Consider the following 25,657-nt stretch of genomic DNA (forward strand, 5'->3'; position numbering starts at 1 on the left):
CTGCCGGGGCGCCGGCGCGCTCCGTGTTCGGGGGAGTGAGGGGATCGCGCGCGCCTCCGAATGCAGGCCGCCGCTTCCCCTCTCGATGGGTGTGATGCTGCCTGGAGCTCCCCGGGGCTCCTCCCCTCGGGCCGCGGAGCTCGTTCTCGGGCCCCCGGGGGTCCCCGGATGCCGCTCCTTCGCCTCGGGGGGCACTCGAGGTTCACGGGCCCCGTGAGCCGTAGATCTCTCGTGGGGGGGTCACCGGGGGGGGGCTCAATCCCTCTTCGTGTCCCAGTTACGGCGGGAGCGGCGTGTTCAGGCTGCCATTGCCTGTGCGCCCCCTGGTGGCCTCCCTCTGGCTGCATCTTTTATGGGTTGGGCAGGGCACTGGTCACCATGGCAGTTAGAGGGTTTGAGTGAGAGTATTGTCTTTTCTGTTTCGAGAATAGTAACTTTTGAGAATTTGAATCGTGTTAGTGTGTCGGAAATAGTGGGCAGGGTTATAAAGGTAATGTTGGGCGAGTTGGTTGATAGTGAAGCTTTTTTATTCTTAATTTTTGTTTGAAGAGTAGCAACTTTACCTGTCAATGCTTGTTGGATATTCGAACACCAATGTTTGTCCTTAATGCAGTTGTCAGGTACGGGGATGGGTGCTTCAAGTTCTTTGAGGATAGCAAAGAGTTCCTTAGTACTGGAATTAGCTTGGGCTATTCTTGAATTGTAAGATTCACGTTTGGCTAAGAGAATTTCTTTTTTGTAGAGGGCAGAGATAGCGCGCAGATTAGTTTTTTTCTTCAGAAGGGTGAGCTTTCCATAGTAATTGGCATGATCTTTTTTTGGTACATAATGTTTTTAGGTGGGGTGTGTACCAGGAGTTGAGGTGCGCCTTAGGTTTGCTTTTTCTGAGTTTAAGTGGTGCAATTGTATCCAGGGAGGTGGTCATGGTATTGTTGAAGATTTTGATCAGGGCATCTGGTCCCAAGTTTTCTGGGAGGGCATTGAGGGTGGGTAAAATGAGGGGGAGTAGTTTATCGCAAGTGATGTTTTTTTTGTTGCGAGTAGGGACTGAGGGAGCTAGTATGCAGGCGGGGCAATAGTTTTCTCAGTGTTGATGGTGAAGGTTATCAGATTGTGGTCTGACCATAGCACAGGTGAGTTGGAAGAGATAGTCGCATTACAATTATGGTCCGCTATCCAATCCAGAGTTCTTCCTTTAGAATGTGTAGGGTCCAGTACTTTTTGGGTGAGACCTTGTTCTGTAAGGATATTTGCCACAGTAGAGGCATGTGCGTCTTTTGGGTCGTTATATCCTAAGTTAAAGTCTCCTAATAAAATTACTTGGGAAGAGTTTTTTAAATTGTTTGATATGATATTCGATAAGTCATCTTGGAAGGTACCAATGGAATTTGGAGGCCTGTATATTAGGTGGATTGTAAGAGTTTGGGTACAATTTAAGTTAAGTTTGGCTGATAGGTTCTCGCATGAATTGGTATCCAGGTGTGGTATAAGTCTGATAGGTAGGTTATCTTTTCCAATGAGTGCAATTCCACCACCTCGTGCCTCAGTTCTGTCTGATCTAAGGATAGTGTAGCCTTTAGGGATAGCTAGTGATAGTGCCGGGCCTGCCGCGGCGTGCAACCAGGATTCAGTGACTGCTAATAGGTCTAGTTGTTCTAGCTGTATGATCTCCGATATCTCAATGGCATGTGCTACCAGGGATCCAGCATTTATTAAAGCTCCTTTAAGAGTATGGCAAGGTAGGCCGGCTGGTGCTGTGGTCTGTGCTATTTGTGGTGCTATTTGTGTTTGGTTACCTTTGGGTTTACTAATATTGGTGACAGGTGAAATGCAGGATCTGTTGTTACTAGGTGCTAGTGTTCTGGCAAGAGGTTCATACAGTTTAGGCAGTCTTGCCCGGAGTTCGCTATTTCTGATAGGGGTCGTGCACGGTAGAGATAACAGTGATTCTTGCATGGTTAATTTGGAAAGCCTTTCTACATTGATCCCAAGTGGGTGTAGTGCTATTATGTTGGTGGGAGGGTAATAGTTTACCAATGTGTTTATTAACAGCGTGGTGGCTAGGACAAGGGTCATGCAGGTCAATGGGCTCCTAGTAGTGTACATTGTAGGAGTGCTAGATGCAATGGCCATACAGAGCCCTGTGGCAATATCTCGGTTGGAATCAGTACTTCTAGACCAAAATACAATGAGCTAGGGAGGCACTTAGCTGTACAGTGCCCTGTGGTGATATCTAAGTTTGGGTCATCACTTCTCGACCAAAATATAGTAAGCTAGGGATACACTTAGCAGTGCAGTGCCCTGTGGCCGTATCTAGGTTTGTGTCAGCATGTCTAGATCAGAGTACAATGAGCTGGGGAGACACTTAGCCGTACAGTGTCCTGTGGTAGCGCCTAGAATTCAGGTAGGTGCAACAGTATGGCTGGAGGCATTAGGTGACATCTAGATTCAACATCAGGCAGCAGGGCAAAAATGCATTAGTAACACCTAGATTTGAAGTACAGCAGTATGACTAAAGGCAACACCTAGGTTTAACGTCAGACAGAATGACTATGGTACATTGGTAACATCTAGGTTTGAGATAAGACAGTTGTCTACAAAGCATTAGGTCTGAGTTCAGTCTTAGCGTGTACTGTGAAGTTGCACATGGGTTACAGACTTAACAGATGCTGGCAAGGCAACAGGCTGAGATCAGGAATTTGATTAATGGCAGTTCAATGGCAAACTTAGAATGTAAGGATAGCAATTCAAGTGAGGTAGCATGGCATGATAAACATATCAATGTAGAAAGAAGTGCAGTATAAGCAAGCATTACTTTATGACCAGTCGGGAAGTTGTCTACCCACATGTGGCAGTAGTGATGCCCAAGTAGTACTGTGACATATAAATCAAACATAGTAAGTGTCATGGCAGCTAATGTCAAGTTTGTAGGGCGAGGGACGACGTGCCAGCGGCTGACTTCGTCGTGATGTACTGTAGGTCGTGTGCCGACAGGATGGGCAGGAACACAATGTGCACTATAACAGAGGGCTCACGTGCAGTTAGTGGGGCAGGGATAGTTAGCTTCTCTGTTGTAGTCCCCAATGTTAACAATGCTGGCGCCTAAATGTGGGATGTAGCAAAGTTGGATATTGGGTTACCATGGAATTCCTTGCTTAGAAAAGGGCAGAGTTACCTTGTGCAGGAGCCAGGGGGGCTGTCGATCGGCAACCTCGGCAAAACAGGCTCAAAACAAGCACTAGCCTTGCATCCGTGGGCCTTCCAGGAGGTGGGCCGGCTCTCGCCTCCGGTGGTCGATTGGTGGAGATGTAGAGCGCTTCTCCCAATTGGATCCGCAGATGGGACGAGGCTATGCTCTAGGGACGACATCTGTAGGTCGGATCGGCCATCTTGGAGTGGTCGGATCCTCGCGGTGCCCGATGGTGGTAAGATGCACACGGGCCAATTGTTGGATAAAGTGGCACGGGGAAAGAAATAAAGCCCACTGGCTTGAGGTGCACTGGAAAGCTAAGATTACCGCGCGGATCGCGCCAAGAGTAATCTTCCACTGCTGCTTCCTACCGAAATATGGTACAGCCCACTGGCTTACCTCCATATGCTAGGGGAAAGCTGCTGGCTGGAGGGCGCTGCTCCTGCAGCGAGGGAGCTCCTGCTCCTCCGATGGCCCCACGAACAAGATCAAAGTCAAGGCTTTCAGGACAATTGGGTGCATGGATTGTTTTTTCTAAACCAACACTGCTGTGGGATTTGGACTGAGAAACCCTTAGCTGATCTGAAGGGTTTCCACAAAAGTCAGACCAAACTCTCACTGGGAACAGTGCAGAAATGTAATGCATATTCTTGGGAGGGGTGAACACTGGTATAAGATACAAATCGATTCACAAAGGAGACAAAGAAAATGACTGTCCACACAATTTGTGCTCAACAAAAATATATACAAGTGTTTATTTTGTTTGGCCTTCTTCCTGCCTTGCCAGGTGAGGCAGTCCCATTAAGGTCATGCACTTGTCGTCCCTGATGATTGGCTACTACTGACTGTTCGTTTGGTCCAGATCCTTACCATTTGTGGGCTTGGACTTGCTTCCAGGCTGGATTTTGGATAGGAATAGGACTCCTGCAGCCATTGTGTAGACAAGAATCCCTTGCAGCCGAACAGCCGACTGAAGATGAGAAGATTATTTCTGAAGAGGGCTGGCATTCCTTCCTGCGTCTGGCTTGCTGAAGCCCTGTTGGATTACCTGATCTGTGAAGACCCTGGGACCGGTGGGACCAACTGATCTTGACGTCTTATCAAGGATCCAGCCATCCTGAGTCTTCGGAGGTGTCCCTGGACCACCCTATCGGCTGACCAGCTCTCTCGTGGGCTAACTCGCCAGAAGCGTTGCCGTTTCGTGTTTGCATCCGAAACCTTGGTGGTCGCCAGCTTGTGGTCCAAGTCGCTGTGGAAGATTAGAAAGAGGGCACGAATGCTGTAAAGGCATGTTCTTAATGTGAAGTTTATTTAAAGTAAAATAAGGCCTTTCCCTATAACTGTGGGGTGTTCTCTGCCCATCTTACTAACTAAGGTGCTCATCTGTCAGGATGAATATTCAAAAACAAATCTACCCCCTGCCCTAAGCTAAGCTATCTGACTTTACCGCTATTAAAACTAACTAAGGGCAGGAGAAAGACTCCCTTGTCCTGTTGCTTGTATTTTGTAACCTGTTTCTTCCTGCTTCTGTTACTCCTTTCATTAGATCATATGCAAATAGTGTCTTGTCATCCACTGTATCAAGTTTTGCAGTTCTTTTATAGGACTGATAGTTCCTGGCTCTTTAGTCTTCCCTTTTCTCTTTATTGTAGGGTTCCTGAATCTGTTACTCATTTCCTCTATCACCACTGCCAGGGTTCAGTTTCATGTATGATTTTGGGTTTCCGGATTTCACATGTTTGTCCTCCCTAAATGTCTCTTTTCTGTGATCTTTATCTTCAAGATGTGGTCCTCCCCTTTTCCCCAAAGTGATAAGCCTTCAATTTTATTTTTTTCCCACTGTATGGGTTTCGTATTTCTTCTTATCTCACTCAAACAGTTCTGTTTCACTGGATTGTTCGCAATAGTTTTCTCAGTACTGGGACAGGTTTTGCTTCGCCTACAAGTCCCGCTTGGCTTGCATGTATCCACGTTCTCAGTAATCCCTGTTTTACTTTGAGTTCCAGGGCAACGTCGGCGATACCTGCAGGCCCTTGGGTTCTCTTTCACTCTCGTTCTGCTCCGCAGCGCCTCTCTCTCTCCTTGATATGCCATTCTTGTCTTTGGGATTTCACTGGAATCCTGACTCGGAGTGGGAGTTGCTTACTCCCCTGGATGGTCTCTGCACTGTTGTAAGGGCAGACCACCCATCACTCTGACTCTGTGGTCACGCCATTACTGCTCTTTCTCCTATATCTTGCTTGGCTGTCTTCTGCTCTCGTTTGCCGGTTGATCGGCGTCCCTGGTTCCGTACTGGAGCAACTTTGTCAAACATCTGCATGGAAATTCTGCCAGAGCCTGGCTTCCTTTCGCTCTGTTACGCATAGGGAGCACCCCCCCCTAGTGCCAAGCACTTTTTTGGGTGGTTTCGATATGTCGCCCCTTTTCTTCTGACATGTAGGTGGTCTTAATGCCACCAACGAATCCTAGTTTGCTGTATGGGGGTGAGAGAAAATAACCAAAAAGGGAGCAAATTGTGTGTGTTTTCAGAAAATGCCAATAAAGTTTAGGAAGCGGAGGTTTGCGCAAGTCAGGCAAAAACTATGTAGGGGAAATTGCCATAGTTTGTGGAAAAATTTGAAAAATGACAGGAAAGGTATGTGCTGGGCAATCGTTGGACCTGTAATGCAATGGCTTCTGTGAATATTGAGAAAACCAATGCCCCACTACATTCCCCTGACTATTCCAGTTAGGAAATCGCACATTTTTCGTAATGTTAAAACAAGCAATGCCACAAGTCAAAAATTGAGCCATGGTACACAGGACTTTTATGCTGATGACCTGAACAGACGTACTTGGCATGTTTAAATAAGGAAAACAAATGTGGGGAGGAATGGCAAGCATTCATTTTTTGAAAGGCGACAGGCAGACCTTTTGAAGGGTAGGTGACTTATGCAGGTTAAAGCGTACAATGACTGAAGCAGCGACTAAAGGTAGGTCAAATTTTGGAAATGAAAGGGTTGTGTAATAAAGTGCAGTAGCAAATTATGAAAAGGTATGAAAGCCAAGAGAACAAATGTCCTACCTTCCCACATTCCCACGGGTGTCTTGACAAAAACAGTACCTCAAATGTGTGGGTGCACCTACCTGGACACAAAGGCAAAAGGCTAAAGCACTCATAACCCCAAGTGTTTTGGCAGGGCAGATTCTGCAGGAATTTGCTCTTGTGGGCAACCTACAGATTTTGGCCTGGGGTGTCGCACCCACCAAGGAAAACCGGGAACCCCATGCATTTCTGAAAGGAAGACACCTGTGGGAATCTAGAGGTCTGACTTGCGTGAATCGCCCCAGAATTTATTACCCGCAAAGTCCGAAATGTAGGAAAAAACCCACTATAATTTTCCAAATCCAAACCACCGAAACACGCCGCCAACAACACATGTCCTACCTTCCCGTGTTCCCACAGGTGTCCCGACGAAAACGCTACCTCACATGTTTGGGTGCACCTACCTGGGGGTAAAGGGAAAAGGCTAAACCACTGCTATCCCTTAAGGGTTTGGGGAGACAACCTACAGATTTGGGCCTGCGGTGTCGCAGCCACCAAGAAAAAACGGGAACCCCATGCATTTCTGAAAAGAAGACACCTGTGGGAACCGAGAGTCTTCCCCTTTCCAACGACACCTCCCTCGACGGCAGAGAAATGCTGGATATCGAGGGAGGAACTGCGGCAGTGAAATTTACATTGTGTCACGTCGGCGCGCATTGCGTACTCTGACACATGCACTGAATGGAAATCCAACCCCCGGGCTGTGAGGAGGAACAACCTCCTCACGTAGTCTGGGGGTTGGATTGTAGATTTGTGCGAAGGACGAGATAGCACACATTATCTTCATGAGTTTTATAACATTTTGGTATGTTGTATAAGTCAATATAAGCCATCGCCTGACACCCACCAGGGAGTTCCTCACAGAGGGGCTCCCCTTTGGGGAGAAGGGATGAATTCCTTCAATTCGGCACATCTCCTTCCCTCTGAATTTCAGCGTCCCAGCATTAAGGGACTCTGTTATAGAGCAGCTTTTTCAACCACGGCTGGAAGGACGTCTGTCGTTGGTGTGCTTTGGCTGTTGCTGGAACTCGCCTTCTCCTATCCTGTGAAGTGTCCCGAAGAGGCCTGCATCAATGAATCTTGCATTTCTCCATCGCCAGTGGTTGCATCTTGCATCTGGACCTGACCTGAAGAATCCTTGCACCTGCAGCTCCTGGGCACCGCTCACTGGAACGAACGTCGAGAAATCCAGCCTCTAGCGACCCCCACCGCCAGTTCACCCAACAAATCATCTTGGAAAATCAGAGCCGTGTAGGTAAGTAAATGCAAAGTCTTTTGTATCCCCCTGTCCTCCATAAGAGAACAATTGAGAACCACTTCCTTTGTATCCTAACATTCTATTCCACTGCCTTTTGGTGGTCAAACCTGGGTAGTATCACCTGAAAGATAAGAACACAATTTACTTACCTAGTGACCTTGTTGAATATCTTCTACTTACCAGTCATCAACAGTAGTACAATTAGAACTTACCTACAGAGAATTCTGGAAAGAAACATCGTGGCTCCTGTGACTTTTGGGCACAAGGCCCCATTCTTCTTAGGGATTGGACTGCTTAAGTTGGGGAAATGTATTGCATTCATTTACTTACCTTTTGTGTTGATTCAGTCATTTAATACATTTTGAGAACCCAAGGTTAATTTATATATGTTTATTAAGTATTGTGCGAGAACATCACCTGCTAGTTTCATTTTTTTAGTGTGTAAAGGCCTAGAATAAATATTAGTATTTGTATACATACCTGTTAATCTCGATCTAAGTTACTAAAGTAAGTAAATAAAAGAACACCAGTCACGATTCCAACATTAACAAGAGTTTATTTTGCTTCAAGTGGTCTTGGGTTCAACTGCCTGTGGACAGTCATAGAGAAATTGAGCAATTTACCAGTCAGCCTTAAGTACACTTCAGGATTGCCTCGGTTGTTGCATTATACATAGTTTATGACCTGTGTAACATATGCATTTTTCGTGAAAATACACCTCACTCGGTCGTGTCTATACAATTTACGGTCTTCGGGGCAACGCGGTTCCCCCTGTTTCCAATGCAAGGAGACATTCTTCACATATCTTATCTGTGGTTGTCTTTTGACCAAAAGGTCGTCTTGAATTTCGTCTTGGTAGTTCGCTTAACTCTTCTTTTCCGAGAATGGGCATGACACATTGTTTTCTAAACATTAGTCGCGGAATTGGCTTCGGAAGTTAGGAGACAGGGAGACATAAACTATCAGTTATCTGTGTTCGTGGATGCCTGTTCAAGGCTCAAAGCTGGCAAAAACATTTAGCTAAGCATTCCTCGCAGAAACACTTTTTCAGCCCTTCAGGCTGTGAGCATTTTATACATGGAAATGAAAACCCATCAGAATGAGTGAAGTAACAAAATGGAGTCTGAAAGTGAGTTTCAAATGAATCTGCATAGGCTAACACAGACTGGATGCCTTTTCACATACCGGTCTGCATTGAATTAATATGCATTATATTGTGTGGACTCATATTGGACTGTCTCCACTCTTTCCTCAGTACGATTGGGTTTTGGCTAACCCTCTGAGTTTCCTGTTCACAATAACTAGGATGGCCTCCTAAAATCTGTCCACCAGGCCAGATTCTAGAAATCAACCTCAACACTGGGCACAGTTCCTTTCTCAATAAATAACACAGTGAGCTTTGAAAAAGCATAACAAGCCTCTGGAAACACTTGTGTACTGTTTGTCTGGAGAGCCGCGAAGGTGAGGTAGATGTCCTTCTCAGCCTATCATACGTTACCCTGTCCTGATCTCTCAGATCCTGCAAAGACTTTCCCATCTTTCACTCGGGTCCTCCTCAGGAACAAGTCTTCTACATTTACCCTTTCTTTCCTAGAACAAAGTTGAGTAGTCATCCAAAGAATCCAGACCATCCTGGTGTTAGGGTTGAAAGGCCTGAACTGTGGCTCTGACATGACCCCCCCTGACGTTTCTGCTTGTCCAGAACTTTTCCCATAGTGAGTCTGCATCCAAGGAAAATGTGGAATGCACTCCCTGAAGAGAACTCCATAAAACTCTCGGATGTTCAAAATATACTCGATTTGATCTGTGCCGGTGTGTTGGCTAGTTTGCTGCGTGCACACCCAGACTTGTCAAACATTTCTATGCAAGGGCTATATAGGCACCAAAAGGGATTGGGCAACAACCCTGGTCCGACTTATTGCTCACAGTATTTTTCGAATGGATTGTGTCCTCCAACGTATTCCTCATCTTTGACATGTAATGTCCACAGCTCGGCTGCTTTGGAAATTTTTTGGCAGAAGGCGCCCTGCATCGCTGGTGTCGGGTTGATGCCTCTCGAAGGCCTCTGTCTAGGGTGACGTCATCGGATGTTAAAAGTAGCTCGCATGGCACCCGTAGCCTCAGTTCCATTTTTCCTGCAAACGTGTTTGCTTCATTGAAAACTTGCGCGCCTCGTGCTTATTGTAAAACCTGATTATGTCTTCGTCTTCTACTCCTACGACATCGAAGACTGGATTTAAGAAGTGTCGGGGACTGTGGCTCCAAAATATCATTCACGGATCCACATTGCATTTGTCTGTGGTGTCTCGGCGAGAGCCACGATACGGATGACTGCTCGAAGTGTCAGTCATTGACTGCCAAGGCCTTGCGGGAATGTAAGGGGAAACCAAAGGTAGGGAAGGTATCCAAGCCCTGTAAATCACAGCCTGCTGGACCTTTGACTGACTAGTCGAGGGGTGACTCTCCTCGTCGGAAGAAGTCCAAGCGGTCTCGATCTAGGAGTTGTTCCCGCCACTCGTCCTCGTCAAGGCATTCCAGGAACACGGCACCATCAGTCGTCTTACTCGTCCTCTTCATCTGACTCCTCCCCAAGAAGGGTAGTATCCCTGTCCAAGTCATCGACCCCGGCGGAGTGGGATGCTTTCCGGGTGGCGATGATGAAAGTGTTTGAGAAACATGGCACAGTCCCATCTGCGCCTTCTGACTAAGCCGGCAAGGAACGTTCTCGGCCAGATACTCCATGCCTTTGTGCCCTGGTAGACGGCGTGATAAACACCGGAAGCCTTTCACGGCCCCGTTCGGACAAGGCATCGGAGGGTCACCCGAGTCGTGCCAAGTCAAGGTCTTCGTCTCCTCTTATTCTTCCCACCCGCAGCTCTCCACCAGACGGCACCGATCCAGGATTGCTTGTTGATGAGTATAATAAAATCATGACAACTACGCTGGACGCCGTTGCCCCGCTCAAATTGAGACAATGTAAGCCAAGAGCTCACTTGAACAAATGGTTTACCCCACATTTAAAAGACCTTCGGCAAAAAAAAGAAGTTGCGCAGCCTCCTGGAAACTACTCCCCTCGGAAGCAAAAAGAAATCCTCTCTCTACAAAAGAGAAATATGCCTGGCCAAACGAGAATCTTATAATGATCGTATTTCAGAAGCTAATTCCAGTATGAAGGAATTATTTACGATCTTAAAAGAATTGGAGACCCTTGCCCCCACACCAGACACCTGTACTAAAGACAAAATCTGGTGCTCGGACATCCAGCAAGCGCTAACTAACAAAGTGACCACCCTCCAAAACAAAATAGCCCAAAAAAGCATCCTCAACTAACTCAACCACATTAAATCCTCCCCACAATACTCCTTTGAATTTGACAGCCCACCCATTCGCTTCAATTTTTCTAAAACTTCTATTCTCGAGGTGGAAAGTCATATCACTCAAACCCTCCAACTGTCATGGTGACCTTTGTCCTGCTTAGCTTATCAAGGGTGCAGCTAGGGATCTAGCTCCTTTCATATCTAAGCTTATTAATGCCTCATTCACGGCTGGCACCATTCCCAGTAACCTCAAAGAATTGTGGGTGCTCCCATTGCTAAAAAAAAACAAATCCTAGACCTATTGATACCAACCAACTACCGGCCTATTACAACAGTACCTTTTCTCTTAAAAATTATAGATAAGGTTGCATATCTACAAATTCATAAATACTTGGGACTACACCACCTTTTAGGAGCTCGCCAATCAGGTTTCCGTCCTCAACACGGAACAGAAACCACCCTCATTGACCTGAAGGCTCAAATCGACGAGCTTAAGGGACAAGGGGAAATCAGCCATCCTCCTCCTCCTCCTCCTCCTCCTCCTGGCTACTCACGGTCTATACCTGAATGATGACAAAACAGAGCTCCTCATCCTGGGTACCCCTATTTACCTTAAACGAGGCCTTGAATACAACTCATTCATAATTGATGGCAACCTCATCAAAGTCGCTAATGAGGTAAAAACCCTAGGCTTTTACCTCGACTCCACTCTCACCTTTGCTAAACATGCCATGGCCTCTGCCACCGCTTACACTTGTAAACTTATCAGAACCTGCAAACAAATTTCTTTCCAATAACAGTTGCATCATCCTGGCCATAGGCCTCATCCTGTCCAGGCTGGACTATTGCAATGCACTGTGCATTGGCCCAACAAATATATCATTAGGAGAATCCAACTCGCCAAAATAATTGGCTTTCTACTAATGACAAAATCCAGCTGAAAACTACTTTGCTTACTTATAAATCACTGAACAATGCTGCTCCCAGCTATCTATCCGAGAGATTCCACAGAAGGACCTCTACTAGACCTTCTAGACTAACATTAACTGGCTCTCCATTCCTAGGTTTAAACTATCTAAGGTTGGCGGGTAGCAGCTTTCCTGTCAAAGCGGCCCAGCTTTGGAATTCCCTGCCACCTTTTCTCCGAGCGGACCAATCATACCAGAACTTTAGATATAACTGCAATAACTGGCTTAAAACAACAGATTACTAAGGCCCATCACCCTCAACACACTGTACATAGATCTCTAAAAAGCTGCTCCTCTTAGGTTTGAGACTTAGTGTTCATGCTTGTATTCCTCTCTCTATTTGTGATGACTTGTAATTGCTACCTTTTGCCTGACTTTGTTCCATATTTGCCATGTGTATTTATTGCTGTAACCTAAGCTGTGAACTTCCTTGTAACTTCTGCGCCCTGATACCTCAGGGTCTGGTGCGCAATACAAATAAACAAATAAAACCAGCAAACCCTTCGACACCCTTGAAGGCATCCACGCCATCAGCGCCATGCCTGTCGGATGCGCCTGTCGGTTCTTCAAACCCGGTCGGGCCCTCGATGCCATTGTGGGCGTCGTCTGAGCAGTCAACGCCATTGGTGCCGGATGGGCCAATTTTGCCAGTGAATGTCCCTGTGCTTGTGGACCCTCCAGGGAAGGCCACTGCTAAATCTTTAAGGCCTGCACCTGATAAGAGGTTTACACCTCTCCCAAGGAAGGACTTTATTAGGTCCCTCAATGACATTTATGAGGAGGAACAGTCGGATGAGGATGTTGTCCCGTTTGGCCTCCAGTATGAGACCCCTAATGCGCCTGAATGCATTTCAGAATAGAGTCTGATGGAGGATCTTTGTCAAACCTTGCACAATGCCAGTTGTATTGACACTTCCTCTGGGCTTGAGTTTGGGAAGCCGGACCAAGAGGAGCATGCAGATTCCTCATATTGCAGGCTCATGTCTAGGGTTGTGGAGTATCTGGGCTGGTCCAGGCCTCCTGTGCTCTTTGAGCAAGATGACCTTACGGATATCTTGATTCAGGGTCAGTCTACTGACCCGGTGTTGCTGTTTCATATAGCTCTGCAGAAATGGGTAGCTACAAATTGGTGCACCCTGGAAGCTACTCCGGCGGTGAACAAGTCTCCTCCGAAAAAATACCGGCCATCCAGCAGCGACCCCGACTACTTGTCCACTCACCCCACTCCAGAGAGTTTGATGGTCCAGGCAGCTACGGCTACCTCGAAGCAGGCAGCGTACCCTACAATCCCTCCTGATGGGGACGATAAGCGTATGTATGGATGGGCACGCAAGGTGAACTCAACTTGTGCCTTAGCAAAATTTTCTCGCACTCTATGGAATTGCATTTAGTTAGCGGCTGAGCATATTCCCGACGGGGAAGAAAGGGATGGTTTTCTGGCTATTATTCGGGATGGCAAGTATGCCATGTGTGAACCCCTTCAGTCTGGCTTGGACACTGCGGATAGTTTGAGCAGGTCCATGGCTACAAGCACAGTGATGCTTGTTAGGCAAAGTTTGTATGCAGTACCTTCTGTGAACACTAAAAACAACTATGACTACAGATCTAGGCAACCCAACCATTGGTATAAACTTTAACGACAGTGTTTTGGTAGCACGATGAGCAGCCAGGCTCATCTCAAGAGGGGAAATGTGAGCTGTAGTGGAGTTACACAAAGATTCACAGTTGCAGGTATTCAAGTAAACTCTTACACTCAAGGTTTCTTGCATAAACAATTTTTAATGTATTTATCAGTCAGTTATAAAGCCTTCGACAGAAGGGAGCACTCCTCCCCCTCACTGGTGACTATGACCACGATTTAGAAGCTCTCCTTCAAATATTTGCTACCATCCAAACATGGATGGCAATCAATGGTCTCTGCCTTAACTGGGATAAAACTGAGATCATTATTCTAGGCCCCAAGGAAATCCTCTCTAAACTCAACTCCAAGTACACCCACTTCACCATCGACCATACCACTATACCAGTCTCCACGTCCGTAAAGACCCTTTGAGTCTACCTAGACTCCACACTCTCAATGACAAGAGAGGTCAGTGCCATCTCCTCTGCCTCTGCCCTCACAACTAAACTCAACTGCCATCAAACCCTTCCTAACCACTCAAAACTGCCTTTCCATAGCCAGAGCTATTATAGGAGCCAAACTTTATTACTGCAATGCCATTCTGGCAGGCACTTCCTCCAAAAACATCAATAAACTACAAATAACATAAAACAACACGCTCTGCGCAGCACTTCAGATCCCTAGATATGACCACATCTCACAGGCCAGACGCGAAGCCCACTGGCTCCCAGTCAAGGAAAGAATCAATTTCAAAATCCTCACCCTCACACACAAGTGCATCAACCTCTCCGCACCATCCTACTTATCAGAAACTATATCCAAAAACACCTCTACCCGTCCCACAAGAAGTCACCTTGCCCCGACACTCTATAATGTATTCACAAAGCCCCTCTTTGATATCCTTGACTATCTGGGTGTCACGTATACCAATTACGCGGACGACACCCAGATACTCATTCCTATCTCGGGGTACTATGAAACAGACAGCAAAACCCTGAATGAAATCTACTCAGTAATTCAAGCATGGATGGCACATCATGGACTTTGTCTCAATGACGAAAAAACCGAGTTGATCATCCTTGGCACTCACGCCAAACTCAAAAATCTCAATCCCGCATTTAAATCCTTCACCATCGATGGCAATCTCATCCCCGTGTCAAATAACACCAAAACCCTTGGTGTCTACATTGATGCCACATTATCCCTTTCCAAACAAACTAACGCAGTAGCATCATCAGCCGCTTACACCTGTAAGCTGATCACTGCATGTAGACCATTCATCTCCTCACCCAATTGCATTACTCTTGCTAGAGCATTAGTCCTATCCAAGATAGACTATTGTAATGCCCTTTACTTAGGCACTAGCTATAAAAATATCAATAAACTGCAAGTAATTCAAAATAATGCCATCAGGGCTGCCCTCAACATCCTCAAAAAGATGCACATCTCGGAGACCAGACGCAAACTACGTTGGCTCCCAGTCGAGCACAGACTATCCCTTAAAACTCTGGCCCTTACACATAAAGCCAGGGCCAACCTTGCACCAGCCTACCTCACCAACCAACTTACACCTCACACTTCTTCAAGACCACTTAGAGCAGCACAAGCTAACACTATGTCCATACCGAGATTTAAACTTCATAACTCGGGTGGTGCTAGCTTCCCCGTACAAGCCTCTAAATTATGGAACACAATCCCTGCGCCTTTGCAAGCAGAACCTTCATTTAACCTATTTAAACACAACACAAAGTGTTGGCTTCTCAACATTGACGCTATGACATCCTAACCGCCTGATCCTAGCATGATTGACTGTCACTGGCACATTTTGTAATTAATGTACTTATACGAGACTATGTATATATGCATTTGCTTGACTAAGTTTGTACCCACCTGTTTCTGCAATGTAACGTAAACCATATTGACTGCTTTCAATTGTAACTATAACCAGATCTAACTTATGCACCCGTATGCCCCTGGGCCTGGCTGCGCTTTATAAATAAAATAAATAAAAAATACAAATACAATCAACTACGCGTACCCATCATAAAAAGGGTGAACGCCGGTGGCATTGGCTTCCCACACATAGCGCCAAAACTCTGGAATGCCCTCCCAAACGCACTAAGAGCAGAACCTTCCCTACTTGCCTTTCGCAAATCCCTCAAAACCACACTTTTCACATAACTGGCTCTACACCATAACGCATTGACCACCCTCTATCTGCAACCCTCCATGCTCTCAATGAACCATAATGCAATCCTATGTGCCTGCTTGTCTGTAACTTTAAGATGAACTCTAACTGCAAATACCAATGTAACCACTAAAACCTTTTTGTAACCAGCTCTGCATATCTGTAACAGCGCCACGATGCCCTCGGGCTGATGTGCGCTTTAAAAAAATGTGAATAAATAAATTTGGATTCCGTTCCGGGTCTTACAGGATCTTCTGTGGTGGGCCTGCAAAGGAAATCTCATGAAAGGAGAACCTTTTTGGCAACCGTGGCCTGAGGTAACCATAGTGACGGACACTTCCCTCACAGGGTTGAGGTTTCATGCCAGCGATCTGACCATCAGCGATCATTGGTCTCCATCAGATTCCAAACTACACATCAATCTTTTGGAGCTGAGAGCAATCAGTCTAGCACTGAATGTTTTCCTGCCGTCTGTATGGGGGAAGGTGGTCCTGATAATGACGGACGAGACGGTGGCCATGCATTACCTCAACAAAAGAGTTGGTGTAGGGTCACTACCACTGTGCAGAGAGGCGATGCAGCTCTGGTTCTGGGCAATTTAAGAGGGAATCTCCCTAGCGGCGGTGCATCTAGACGGAGAGGAGAACACAGCGGTGGCGCTCTGAGCAGGCAGAGCGGGGTCTCCCACGAGTGGGAGATTGCTCAGAAAGTCCTTCAGGAGAACTTCGCCCTTTGGGGAACCTCGCAGGTGGACCTGTTCACGACCAGTGCCAACCGGAAGTGCGAGAGGTACTGCTCAAGGAAATTTCCTCCGAGAGGAGCACTAGGGGACGCGTTCATCGTGGATTGGTCATTCCCGCTTCTGTATGCTTTTCCTCCGATCCCCGTCATTCCCCAAGTTCTAAGAAGGTTACGCAGGTTCGGGTCCCACATGATCCTCATTGCTCCGGATTGAGCCAGGAGAGCGTGGTACCAGGACCTTCTAGGCATGTCCATCTGTCCTCCCATAGGTCTTCCCCAAAGAGTGGATCTTCTCTTTTGTGAGAGGAGGTTGTATTCTCCATCCAGAGTCTCAACCATCAGGCATGGTTTCTGAAAGGTTGAGATATAGGGATTGGGACCTTCCAGATGACGTAATGGAGGTGTTGCTTCCAGCCAGGCCTCCAGCAACAAAATCCCTGTACCATTGCCGTTGGCGTAAGTTTTACAACTGGTGCAGGAGGCAGAATGTTGCTCCTTTTTAGTGTTCATTTCCAGAGGTTCTCTCCTTCTTGCTTTCTTTAGCACACAGGGGTCTTCACGTGGGGGCCATTAAGGGTTACCTGGCAGCGCTGTCCATATTTAGGCGCTCATCCGAAGAATGCTCTTGTTTTAAGATTCCACTGATCACTCAGTTTCTGAAGGACTCACGACTGTGTTCCTGCCGTCGCCTTTTCAGGTGCCGGTCTGGAACCTTAATCTGGCCTTAAAGATTTTGATGGGTGCTCCGTTTGAACCTTTGCACTCCTGTCCATTGAGGTTGTTGACCTTGAAGACTATTTACTTGGTTGCAGTAACATCTGCTAGAAGAGTGAGCGAGTTGCAAGGACAGAGTTATATTGAGAGTACGTCCTTCCTTCCTCCCTGAGGTAGTCTCTGACTTTTACTTAAGTCAGAAGGTTGTGCAACCCGCCTTCTATCCTCCTCCACATCCTAATAAGGAAGAGGAATGGCTTACGTAGGTTAGATCCGGGGAGAGCGTTAAGCTTCTATCTTTCCAGATTGTCCAAGGTCAGAGTGGACAAGCAGCTCTTTGTGGGCTACACTGGTCACAGGCTGGGCCAAGCTGTTTCTAAACAGACCTGGTCTCGGTGGATCATCCTCACTATGTCTGCGTGCTATAGACTTGCGGGAAAAGACCCGCCTGAGGGCTTGGGGGCTCATTCCACTAGGGGCATTGCTGCATCGACAGCCCTACAGAGGGGTGTTCCTGTTAAGAACATCTGTGATACTTCGACATGGTCTGCCAGCCACACGTTTGTTAAGCATTATTCCCTGGATACTGCACATATTCAGGATGTGGCCTTTGGGAAGGCAGTGCTTTACTCTGCCATTTAATTGGGTATATCTAAATTCTTCTCCCTCCTCCACCTTTGGTTACAGCTTTGGGAGTCTGTCAAAGATGAGGAATACGTTGGAGGACACAATCCATTCGAAGAACAAGCTACTTACCAACTGGTAACATTTTTTTCGACTGGCTGTTCTTCCAACGTATTCCTCATCGCCCTCCCAGCCTACCCCTCTGAAGAATTTCCTGTGCTTTTGCAGCTTACGTTCCGACAAGGCTGAAGGCAGTCTACACTGGTTGGGCCCACATGGCCTTCAGGATGAGAGGTGGGAAAAAACATGAACTGAGGCTATGGGCGCTGTGTGTGCTACTTAGAACATCCGATGACATCACCCATGCAGGGCGCCCTCTGCCGAAAAATTTCCGAAGCAGACGAGCTGTGGACATTACATGTCAAAGATGACGGTGGCGTAACATCCAGTCGAAAGAATGTTACCAGTTGGTAAGTAACTTGTTCATTTTATCTTTTTTTTAAAAAGCCAGTGCATTTCGGAGTGGTCTCCGTCTTCAGGGCTAACAACTGCAGTCATTGACTATCATCATGTGATACGGAGTCTTGTCATCTCACCTATTGGGATTTTGTAAAGGAATCTGTTGAACTTAGTAATGGACCAAAGCATCTCAATTATGATCCCTGATCCCTTTTCGTATTGTTTCATCCGTGTGCTAGGCATTTTTTCCTGTTTTGTGCAAGAAAGTTTGATTGATTTTAACATTAAGGATCCTTTTACATACTGAATACAATTATCTTATAAATTGGTGGTGCCCACCTTTACTCCTTTTTCACTTTAGCATAAGTGCCCTTTGAGATGCTATTGCATTGAATAGGTGAACATCTAAATTTGGTTTCCTCATGTGGAAGAAATGTATGTGCTAAAATATGGCGTTGGCTACTTTTGGATTTAGGATGACCAAGCCAAGGCAGTCAAGACCAGATCTGTGGAGTATTTGTGAAGGATGTCTGCGATTCAAGGCTTAATACACATCCTGTGCGTTTGCCTGGCGAAGTTGGAATGTAGCGACCTTGCATGATTATGGCAACCACCCTGTGTCGAGCGGGGTTGGGAGGGCATGTCCAGTAGCAGCCAGTCAGCCCCCCCCCCCTCTCCCCGACAAGTGGGGGATAGACACTAAGCATCTTTTTGAAAAGTTTAAAATGTTTCTCAGCGCAGCAGGTTTTGATGGGAAATGTAATAGCTGATTTTTCTTTTCCTGATGACAGTTGTAAGTAAAGAAAGTGTAGCATAATGCTCGCTTTGGAATTTGCCTACATTGTTGGACTGTGTGAAAATCCAGAGGGTGTTTCACAACCTCTAGTCCCCGGGAATCCCGTACTCAGGTGGCCAGGGAAAGGCCATTGTTTTTGGATTCCGAATCTGGGGAGGACAAGTGAGGGAGCATCACCTGGGTAGGGGGTCCTTGGGGAGTGGGGGAAAGGCACCGATGGTGAGACCTAGTATCCCCCTTTTTCCACTACCCATCTAACCCCTATCCCTGCTTATTTTATGGGAAACAGTTGTTTTTCTAAAAAAATGAGCTGGGGGGAGATCTGTCTTCGGCTGGGGCCTCCCTTTGGAACAGCCTCCTGACCACCTTGAAACTTGAGGGGAACCATCTCCTGTTCCTGTTCCGGAAGCACCTCAAGACCTTTCTCTTTGCTTCTGCCTTTGCCCCTCTTCTCCCCTGCTGATCTGCTATCTCTAGGCACTGTGCACCTGGCCACCCTCTGTCCTTCGGGCTCAGATACCTGCTCACCCTGCCTGCCTGCTGCACTGCCTCCGGGCCTCCCCTTCCACTGGGCTCTGTATCTGTACCCACACAGGCCCCCTTTTTTCCCTCTGTACTTATCAGATATACCCCATCTGACTAACCATGCACTTGCCACTGGCTGACCGCACTCCACTTTCATTGTCTTTATTTTTGTATTTAGTGCACTTATTTATTCTGTTCTCTCCTCTGCACTTTCCACTTCTCCCCCCTCCTCACACTTTCCCCTTTTCCCCTTTCCATGCACTTGCATGTTCTTAATGTTCCTGGGCCTAGTAAGATCGTTTGTTTTTTGTTCCCCTTGTTCCCCTCCCTTTGCTTAGTCGCACTCTGAAACACTTGTGTATGAGCACGATATAAATAAAATATATCAAACTACAGCTCCCATAATTCCTCCCCACTTTACATTCACCAAACTACTGAGCTAAGGAAGATGAGGAATGAGGCCAGAAAGATTAATGGCTCTGTCCCTATAATGAGACCAGGCAGAGTCGGGCATGTCATCCTAACCATACACACCTGCCACTTATTAGCACTCCCTGTCAGGATACAAGAGGGCGCATACAGGCACACTCTGAGCGAGGCTGGGTATAAAAAGGAACAACTCTTTCGGGATTGATGCAAACCAGGCTATGGAAGTTGGAAGGCCTAGGGGCTGATCGGCAGTTGCGAAGAACGAGAGAGAGCCATGTGAGAATTCCACATTTTCAGGAAGCCGTAAGCGTTCCAAGACAAACTGAGTGAGCGGAAGAGAGAAACCTTCAAGGTGTTTGGATGCAGCCTGCGACCCTCCCGGATGAACAGCAGAGTTGGGAATGAGCAGAGGAGGCGTTGGTAACGGCATCGACTGCTGCATGAAAGGCGTTGATGAAAGAAGACCAGTTAGCACAACCAGGGAATTATTGAAGGAACAAAAGCCCAGTTTGTGTTAAAGTAAAAGTAACGGTAACCCAAAAGTTGAACGCTGCTTGTGTGCCAGTAAAACGCGTAATGGTAAGAACAATTGATGAATTGTAAAAAGAAAGGATACAAAGTAACAGAGTGGTCCTGCGAGGCGAAATTGTACATTCCAAAGTCTCTGTGAAATGTTCTGAGTTGAAGTATATTACAACGTGAACCAATAGCAAGGAAGTAACTGCGATCCTGAAAGAAAGTTGAATAAGTGAGAAGCAAAGTATGTGAACTCTGAATATACCAAGAGGGCAAAGTATGTGAACTTTGAGGGCAATCTACAAGTACCAAGAGGCCTTGGTGTTACAAGATAAGTAAGATTGTTGATTGTAGAATTGTTTAAAGAGAGGTCCAAGTGGTCATGCAGAGGGCTGCGTAAAATCCTCGCAGTTTCGGAAGTCTTCGACAGTGAAAAGACATCTAAGGGAAGATGGGGTCGAGCCCGGCAGAGGGAAGCCTGTGCAGAACTGTGATAAGGTGAGAAAGTGAATGTGAAAAGAGAGGGAGGCTCGAGCCCGGCGGAGGGAAGTCTGTGTTGAATTGTGGGAATTTAAAGGCCAAAAGTAGAACTGTGTATTTGACAAGGCGGAGGAAGCCTAAGGAAGTGATTGAACTACAAGAAGCTTGAAGCCCAAGACTGAACTGTTGAATTGTACCAGGAAGCCAAAGTGTGCAAGACTGATAGAACTGTGCCATCCACCTTCCTTTTTAAGAAACACTCAAGATCCTGTGGTGCTGAACATGGGGAAGGGAGTTGTTGCTTAAGCCATCCTGACATTTCTTTTGAGACACTATTGTCCTTTTGTCTTCCCTTAACACTTTTGTCATTTTGAGAAGGTGGTTAGATTAGGTTTATTTTAGTATAGGCCTTTTTATTTTGAATAGACTTACTTGGACTTGTTTTGTTACTTGTTTAATGCTCGGGGATTACTCCCATTCTAGAGTTGGGGCCAGTTAGGAATTCTACCAACCCAACCAAAATACCAATTAAAGGTTTTCGAAACTTGTATCTATTGTCTCTGTCTACTTTTTGATACCATTCCATCTTTACAACTGCATCTTGTTGTTGAAGCATGGCCGTAAAAATGAATGTTGCATATTGACATCAGGATAAAGAGCAGCCATTGTTAAGAAGTAGCATGATGCTGTTTATCATTATATACAAATTGCACTCTACACAGAGATTCCCTGTGACATGCTTCACTGGCGAAGAAACGCGGCTAGTAAAGGTTCGAGGCTCTATGTCCTAAACTCTTAGGCACAGCATCAAGAAATGCGAAAGTGCAGAGGTTTTAAAAAAAAAGTCAAAACATTCTTGTAAAAATAGAATACAATAATGTTAGCAGACACCAAAAGCTTTCACTTCCAACAATGAATTTATTTTGTTGGAGGCCTCAGTGACCACAGACTGTAACAAGCAAGGGCACTTGGGTGACTTCTGTTGGCTGGAAGTTTTATACAGCTCTATGAAGCTCTGAAATGATTACCCTTTTTATTGAGCTCCATGCCATTACCCTGATGGCCAGGGATATTAAGACTGCTAAGGACTCTGCATGCATAGTGCTGCCGATGATTGCTTGCTTCATAGCTGCCTTGGCCCCTCCCTGGTTATGATGCATGAGGAACACTTGATGGGATGGGGATTGCCCAGTTTTGCTCTGCCTTCTTGCTCATATCCAAGCATGCTATGCGTCCCTTTTAAGTGCAGAGGATGTTGGTGGTGGGTTGGGCAAGGGTCCAGTATTCCTGTGTTAATCAAACCTTTAGTCATAACTTTGCTCAACCTGACTCACTGATTAAAGTCCTTGGTTTGTGGGAATAGTTGAGAAGAGCAGTAAAAACGAGGTTCAGTTTTGCCCAGTGCGAGGAGGGATGGTTGCACAACGAATTTTGTTTGGTGCTGTATGGTGTTTGTATACAGGACAATGGGTAATAAAAACTGGGACTGCATCACACATTTCCCACAGCAATTGGAGCCTATTTTGCTGATGTGTCATGGATGCCCTGCTTATTGATCGAGCATCGGGCACCATTGTATAGTTGTGAGTTAACCGTGTCACTATATACATTGCCATTGTCCATATCGTCCATGTTATATGGTAAACTTTCATTTCAGATACTTTTGAAAATGCTATATATTTACCTTACTTTAAAATGTGATGTTATCGGTGATGTTGAAAGCATGTGGGTTTTCTTGTAGGCTACATCTATACTTTCACTTTCTCTCCTCTCAGGCCTGCATCACTGGTGGTAGCAGATTTTGGGTGTGGAGACTGTAAAATTGCACGCAGTGTTAGAAACACTGTGCACTCCTTTGACCTGGTGGCACTCAACGAGCATGTGACTGTGTGTGACATGGCTAAGGTACGTAGACCATTTCACTGCGATTCTAAGAAGCAAGTCCGTCTGTCCATTGCTTTACTTGCTGTGGGTAAAGCGCCTATTGGAGACTGTGATCATTCCTTCTCACTTACTGCCCACTCTCTTCTGTCATACGTTCAGAATGTCACTCAGGCAACACTCTTGTATTCGTGTAGTTGTCTCAGATCCTTCCTCCACAGCCTGTTACTCGCCCCTCCTACCTTGTCTCTACTCTACTTGTAATCTAGCTGGCTGTATTATTACTGTTCTATTAGTGCCATTTAGTTTCTTCCAATGTTGGCCCTTCTGTTCCAGAGTTTTCTCCTCAACTTGCTTCCATTTCTTTTCTCTTTTAGGTCCCTCTACCGGATGGCTCTGTGGATATTGCGGTGTTCTGCCTTGCACTTATGGGTACCAACTTGAGAGATTTTTTTGCAGAAGCAAACCGAATTCTGAAACAAGGGTGAGGCTTGCATGCCTGTATTTTGCTTTAAGACAGCAAGTAACAAAACCGTAGAACTTAAACATGTTTCTGTGTGCTATGTTTTCTCGTTTTTTTATAGTCTAGCACAGTGATCATATCATATTTTCCTTATGTTATGTACACCAATGGCCGAGTGATCAACAGATGACTCTATACCAATTCTTGACATAAAAGAAGGGCTTAGCTTTGAATAACCCAATAAAGGTGGGGGTTGGAAATGCAATGAAAAGAAATCCGGTTTCCGACCAAATCCACTGCAGTCCTCAGTCCTTTCGTCTCGCTTGATATTTCAAGACCGCCCAGGCGGGTCAGTCACCCACAGTCTCTAGAATGTTTTGTTCCCAATTGACTCTTTCTTGGGTGGTGTAGGGCAGGGGTCTGCAACCTTTGGCTCCCCCGATGGTTTGGACTGCAACCTCTGAGCCTTACCTAGTATAGTCAAATGGTAAGGGATCATGAGGTTGTAGTCCAAAACATCTGTAGAGCCGAATGTTGCAGACCCCTGGTGTAGAGTCACATGGATTTCGCATTGGTGGTCCTGGACTCTACTACCAGGTACCCCAAACCTGTGCCCTTAGTCTGTCTGACACATGTCGGTTCACAGACGCTGCATAGATTGATGGACCGCAGGTGGCTTCAGTTCCTCCCTTGTGTTCTCACAACACCACTTTCTATACTTGATGTATCCAAGGGTTCTCTCCTACCCTTGCCTGATTTCTTACTTCTCTTTGGTCTTTGTCCACTAATGTAGGAATCTCTGCCTAGACCAGGTCTTGAATGGCTCCTGCTTGGTCCCTCTCCACTAATAGGTTGTTCACCTTCTTCTCTTTGGCTTTCCCTAAGACCACTTCCTGTCTCCACCGGTGTTCTTTTTCACCCCTTTCTGCCTCTGTTCCTCAGTCTTTGATCCTCTCTCTCCACAAGTTCTTCATCCTCTCCTCCACTCTATACGTTGCTTTCTCCCTCTGTGCTTCTCACCTCTCCCATCGCTCACTCGCCAACAGTCTCTTACCTTTCCAACATGCTGCCAGACTAGCTCTTTTATACCCAAGCAGGATTTGGAATTGCCTTAAGTTTACAGCAGCTGTGCACAGATTACGAGTGGGCTTCCCAATGGTTTGTGCAAACTCTGCAGACTACAGCTTTAAGAAATGGCCTTCAAATATTAAAGAAGCGTCCCACTCCCCCAGTCTAGCTAAGCATAATGCCTAAACATGGTTTGGCTGGTACACCTCTCCCATATCAAGACTTCTACATGAATACCATCTACCCTGAGATGTACTTCCTCTTTTGGTTCAATAGATAGGCCTAGGAAGAGGTTGGCATATGTGAAGCACTGAGGCTCCCCTTTCTTCATTTCATCTACTCATTTCTGTTTAGGAGAGTAATGAGTTTACAATTTGTTATGTAACCAAAGGGATGGCGCCAGATGTGACGGCCATGTCTGGCTGGCAATTATGACACTCAGTGAGCCTCGATCATCCAACAGGCCACAGTCAAAAAGGTCAAGGTAAAGTGTATTTATTAAGCACTCTGTAAAATGGTGAACTTAACATTGATATATTTGTTGTCAGACTAGTTTCTTGCTTTCAGGCAAAGGGCACCTAAACTGACCAAACATACCTGCAATGGTTCCCTTCCCTGGGTTACTGCCCTAAGTCATGTATGGGCCAAGCATCACTCTAGGGTCTCCTTTCCAGTTTGCATGACAAGGGGTTATTAGCAGTTCTCCGTCCAGTTTCCTAAATGTCTTATGCGTTAACAAAAAGGGCATAATCCCATGGTTGAAAGAAACTCCACCTTTCCTCCTTAATCTTTCTGCTTGTTTGTCTCTTGCCCAAGCACTTGCTTTGGTGAGGCCCTCTTGCATGTTCACAAGAGCTGCTCCTTCTGTAATCTGTTTTCTCCCATGAGGTTACGCTTGGGCTTGGGCAAAGGCAAGGCTCTGGTGTGGCATCTACTCGGTCAGAAGCTTAAAAGGCTAACTTAGCTAGTGGCTTCTCCTCTAGGCTACCACCCTGTCTCAGGGTCATGATCCTAGTCACCCCAAGTATGGCCTCTTCTCCTTGATGCTTAGCAATGCTCTTGTGCTTATGGTGACCTCTCTTTGGCTTCTCCCATTTCCTTCTTGTGGCTCTCCCTCTTTCTGTAGCTTCTCAACATTCCACAATGTGCTTATTCCTCAATTCTTCCCATGCTTGCCTGCCCTACAGACAACCTGTCTGGGCTTCCAATCTCCCTATGATAGTCTGTCTCCCCAACCCCTAATTAATAACTAGAACCTCTTTCATAACGCTCAACACTTTCTCCTGCCCAGCCTCATGTTCCTGCTCCTCATTGATCTATTCCTCCTTTTCCCA

General features: G+C 46.2%; 1 protein-coding gene across 2 annotated transcripts in view; it reads left to right on the top strand.

Annotated features, from left to right (window-relative positions):
* RRP8 (ribosomal RNA processing 8) overlaps positions 1–25,657 on the top strand; it is a 290,217-nt gene that overhangs the window by 151,420 nt on the left and 113,140 nt on the right. For both annotated transcript variants that reach the window (XM_069640472.1, XM_069640471.1), the window contains 2 exons: positions 22,687–22,816; positions 23,170–23,276. In XM_069640472.1, the coding sequence (XP_069496573.1) occupies positions 22,687–22,816; positions 23,170–23,276 (237 nt within the window). The remainder of the gene's footprint in view (positions 1–22,686; positions 22,817–23,169; positions 23,277–25,657) is intronic.

The sequence above is a fragment of the Ambystoma mexicanum genome, chromosome 7q (genome assembly GCF_040938575.1).
Source record: "Ambystoma mexicanum isolate Mex_15411 chromosome 7q, UKY_AmexF1_1, whole genome shotgun sequence".
In the NCBI taxonomy this organism is placed as follows: Eukaryota; Metazoa; Chordata; class Amphibia; order Caudata; family Ambystomatidae; genus Ambystoma; species Ambystoma mexicanum.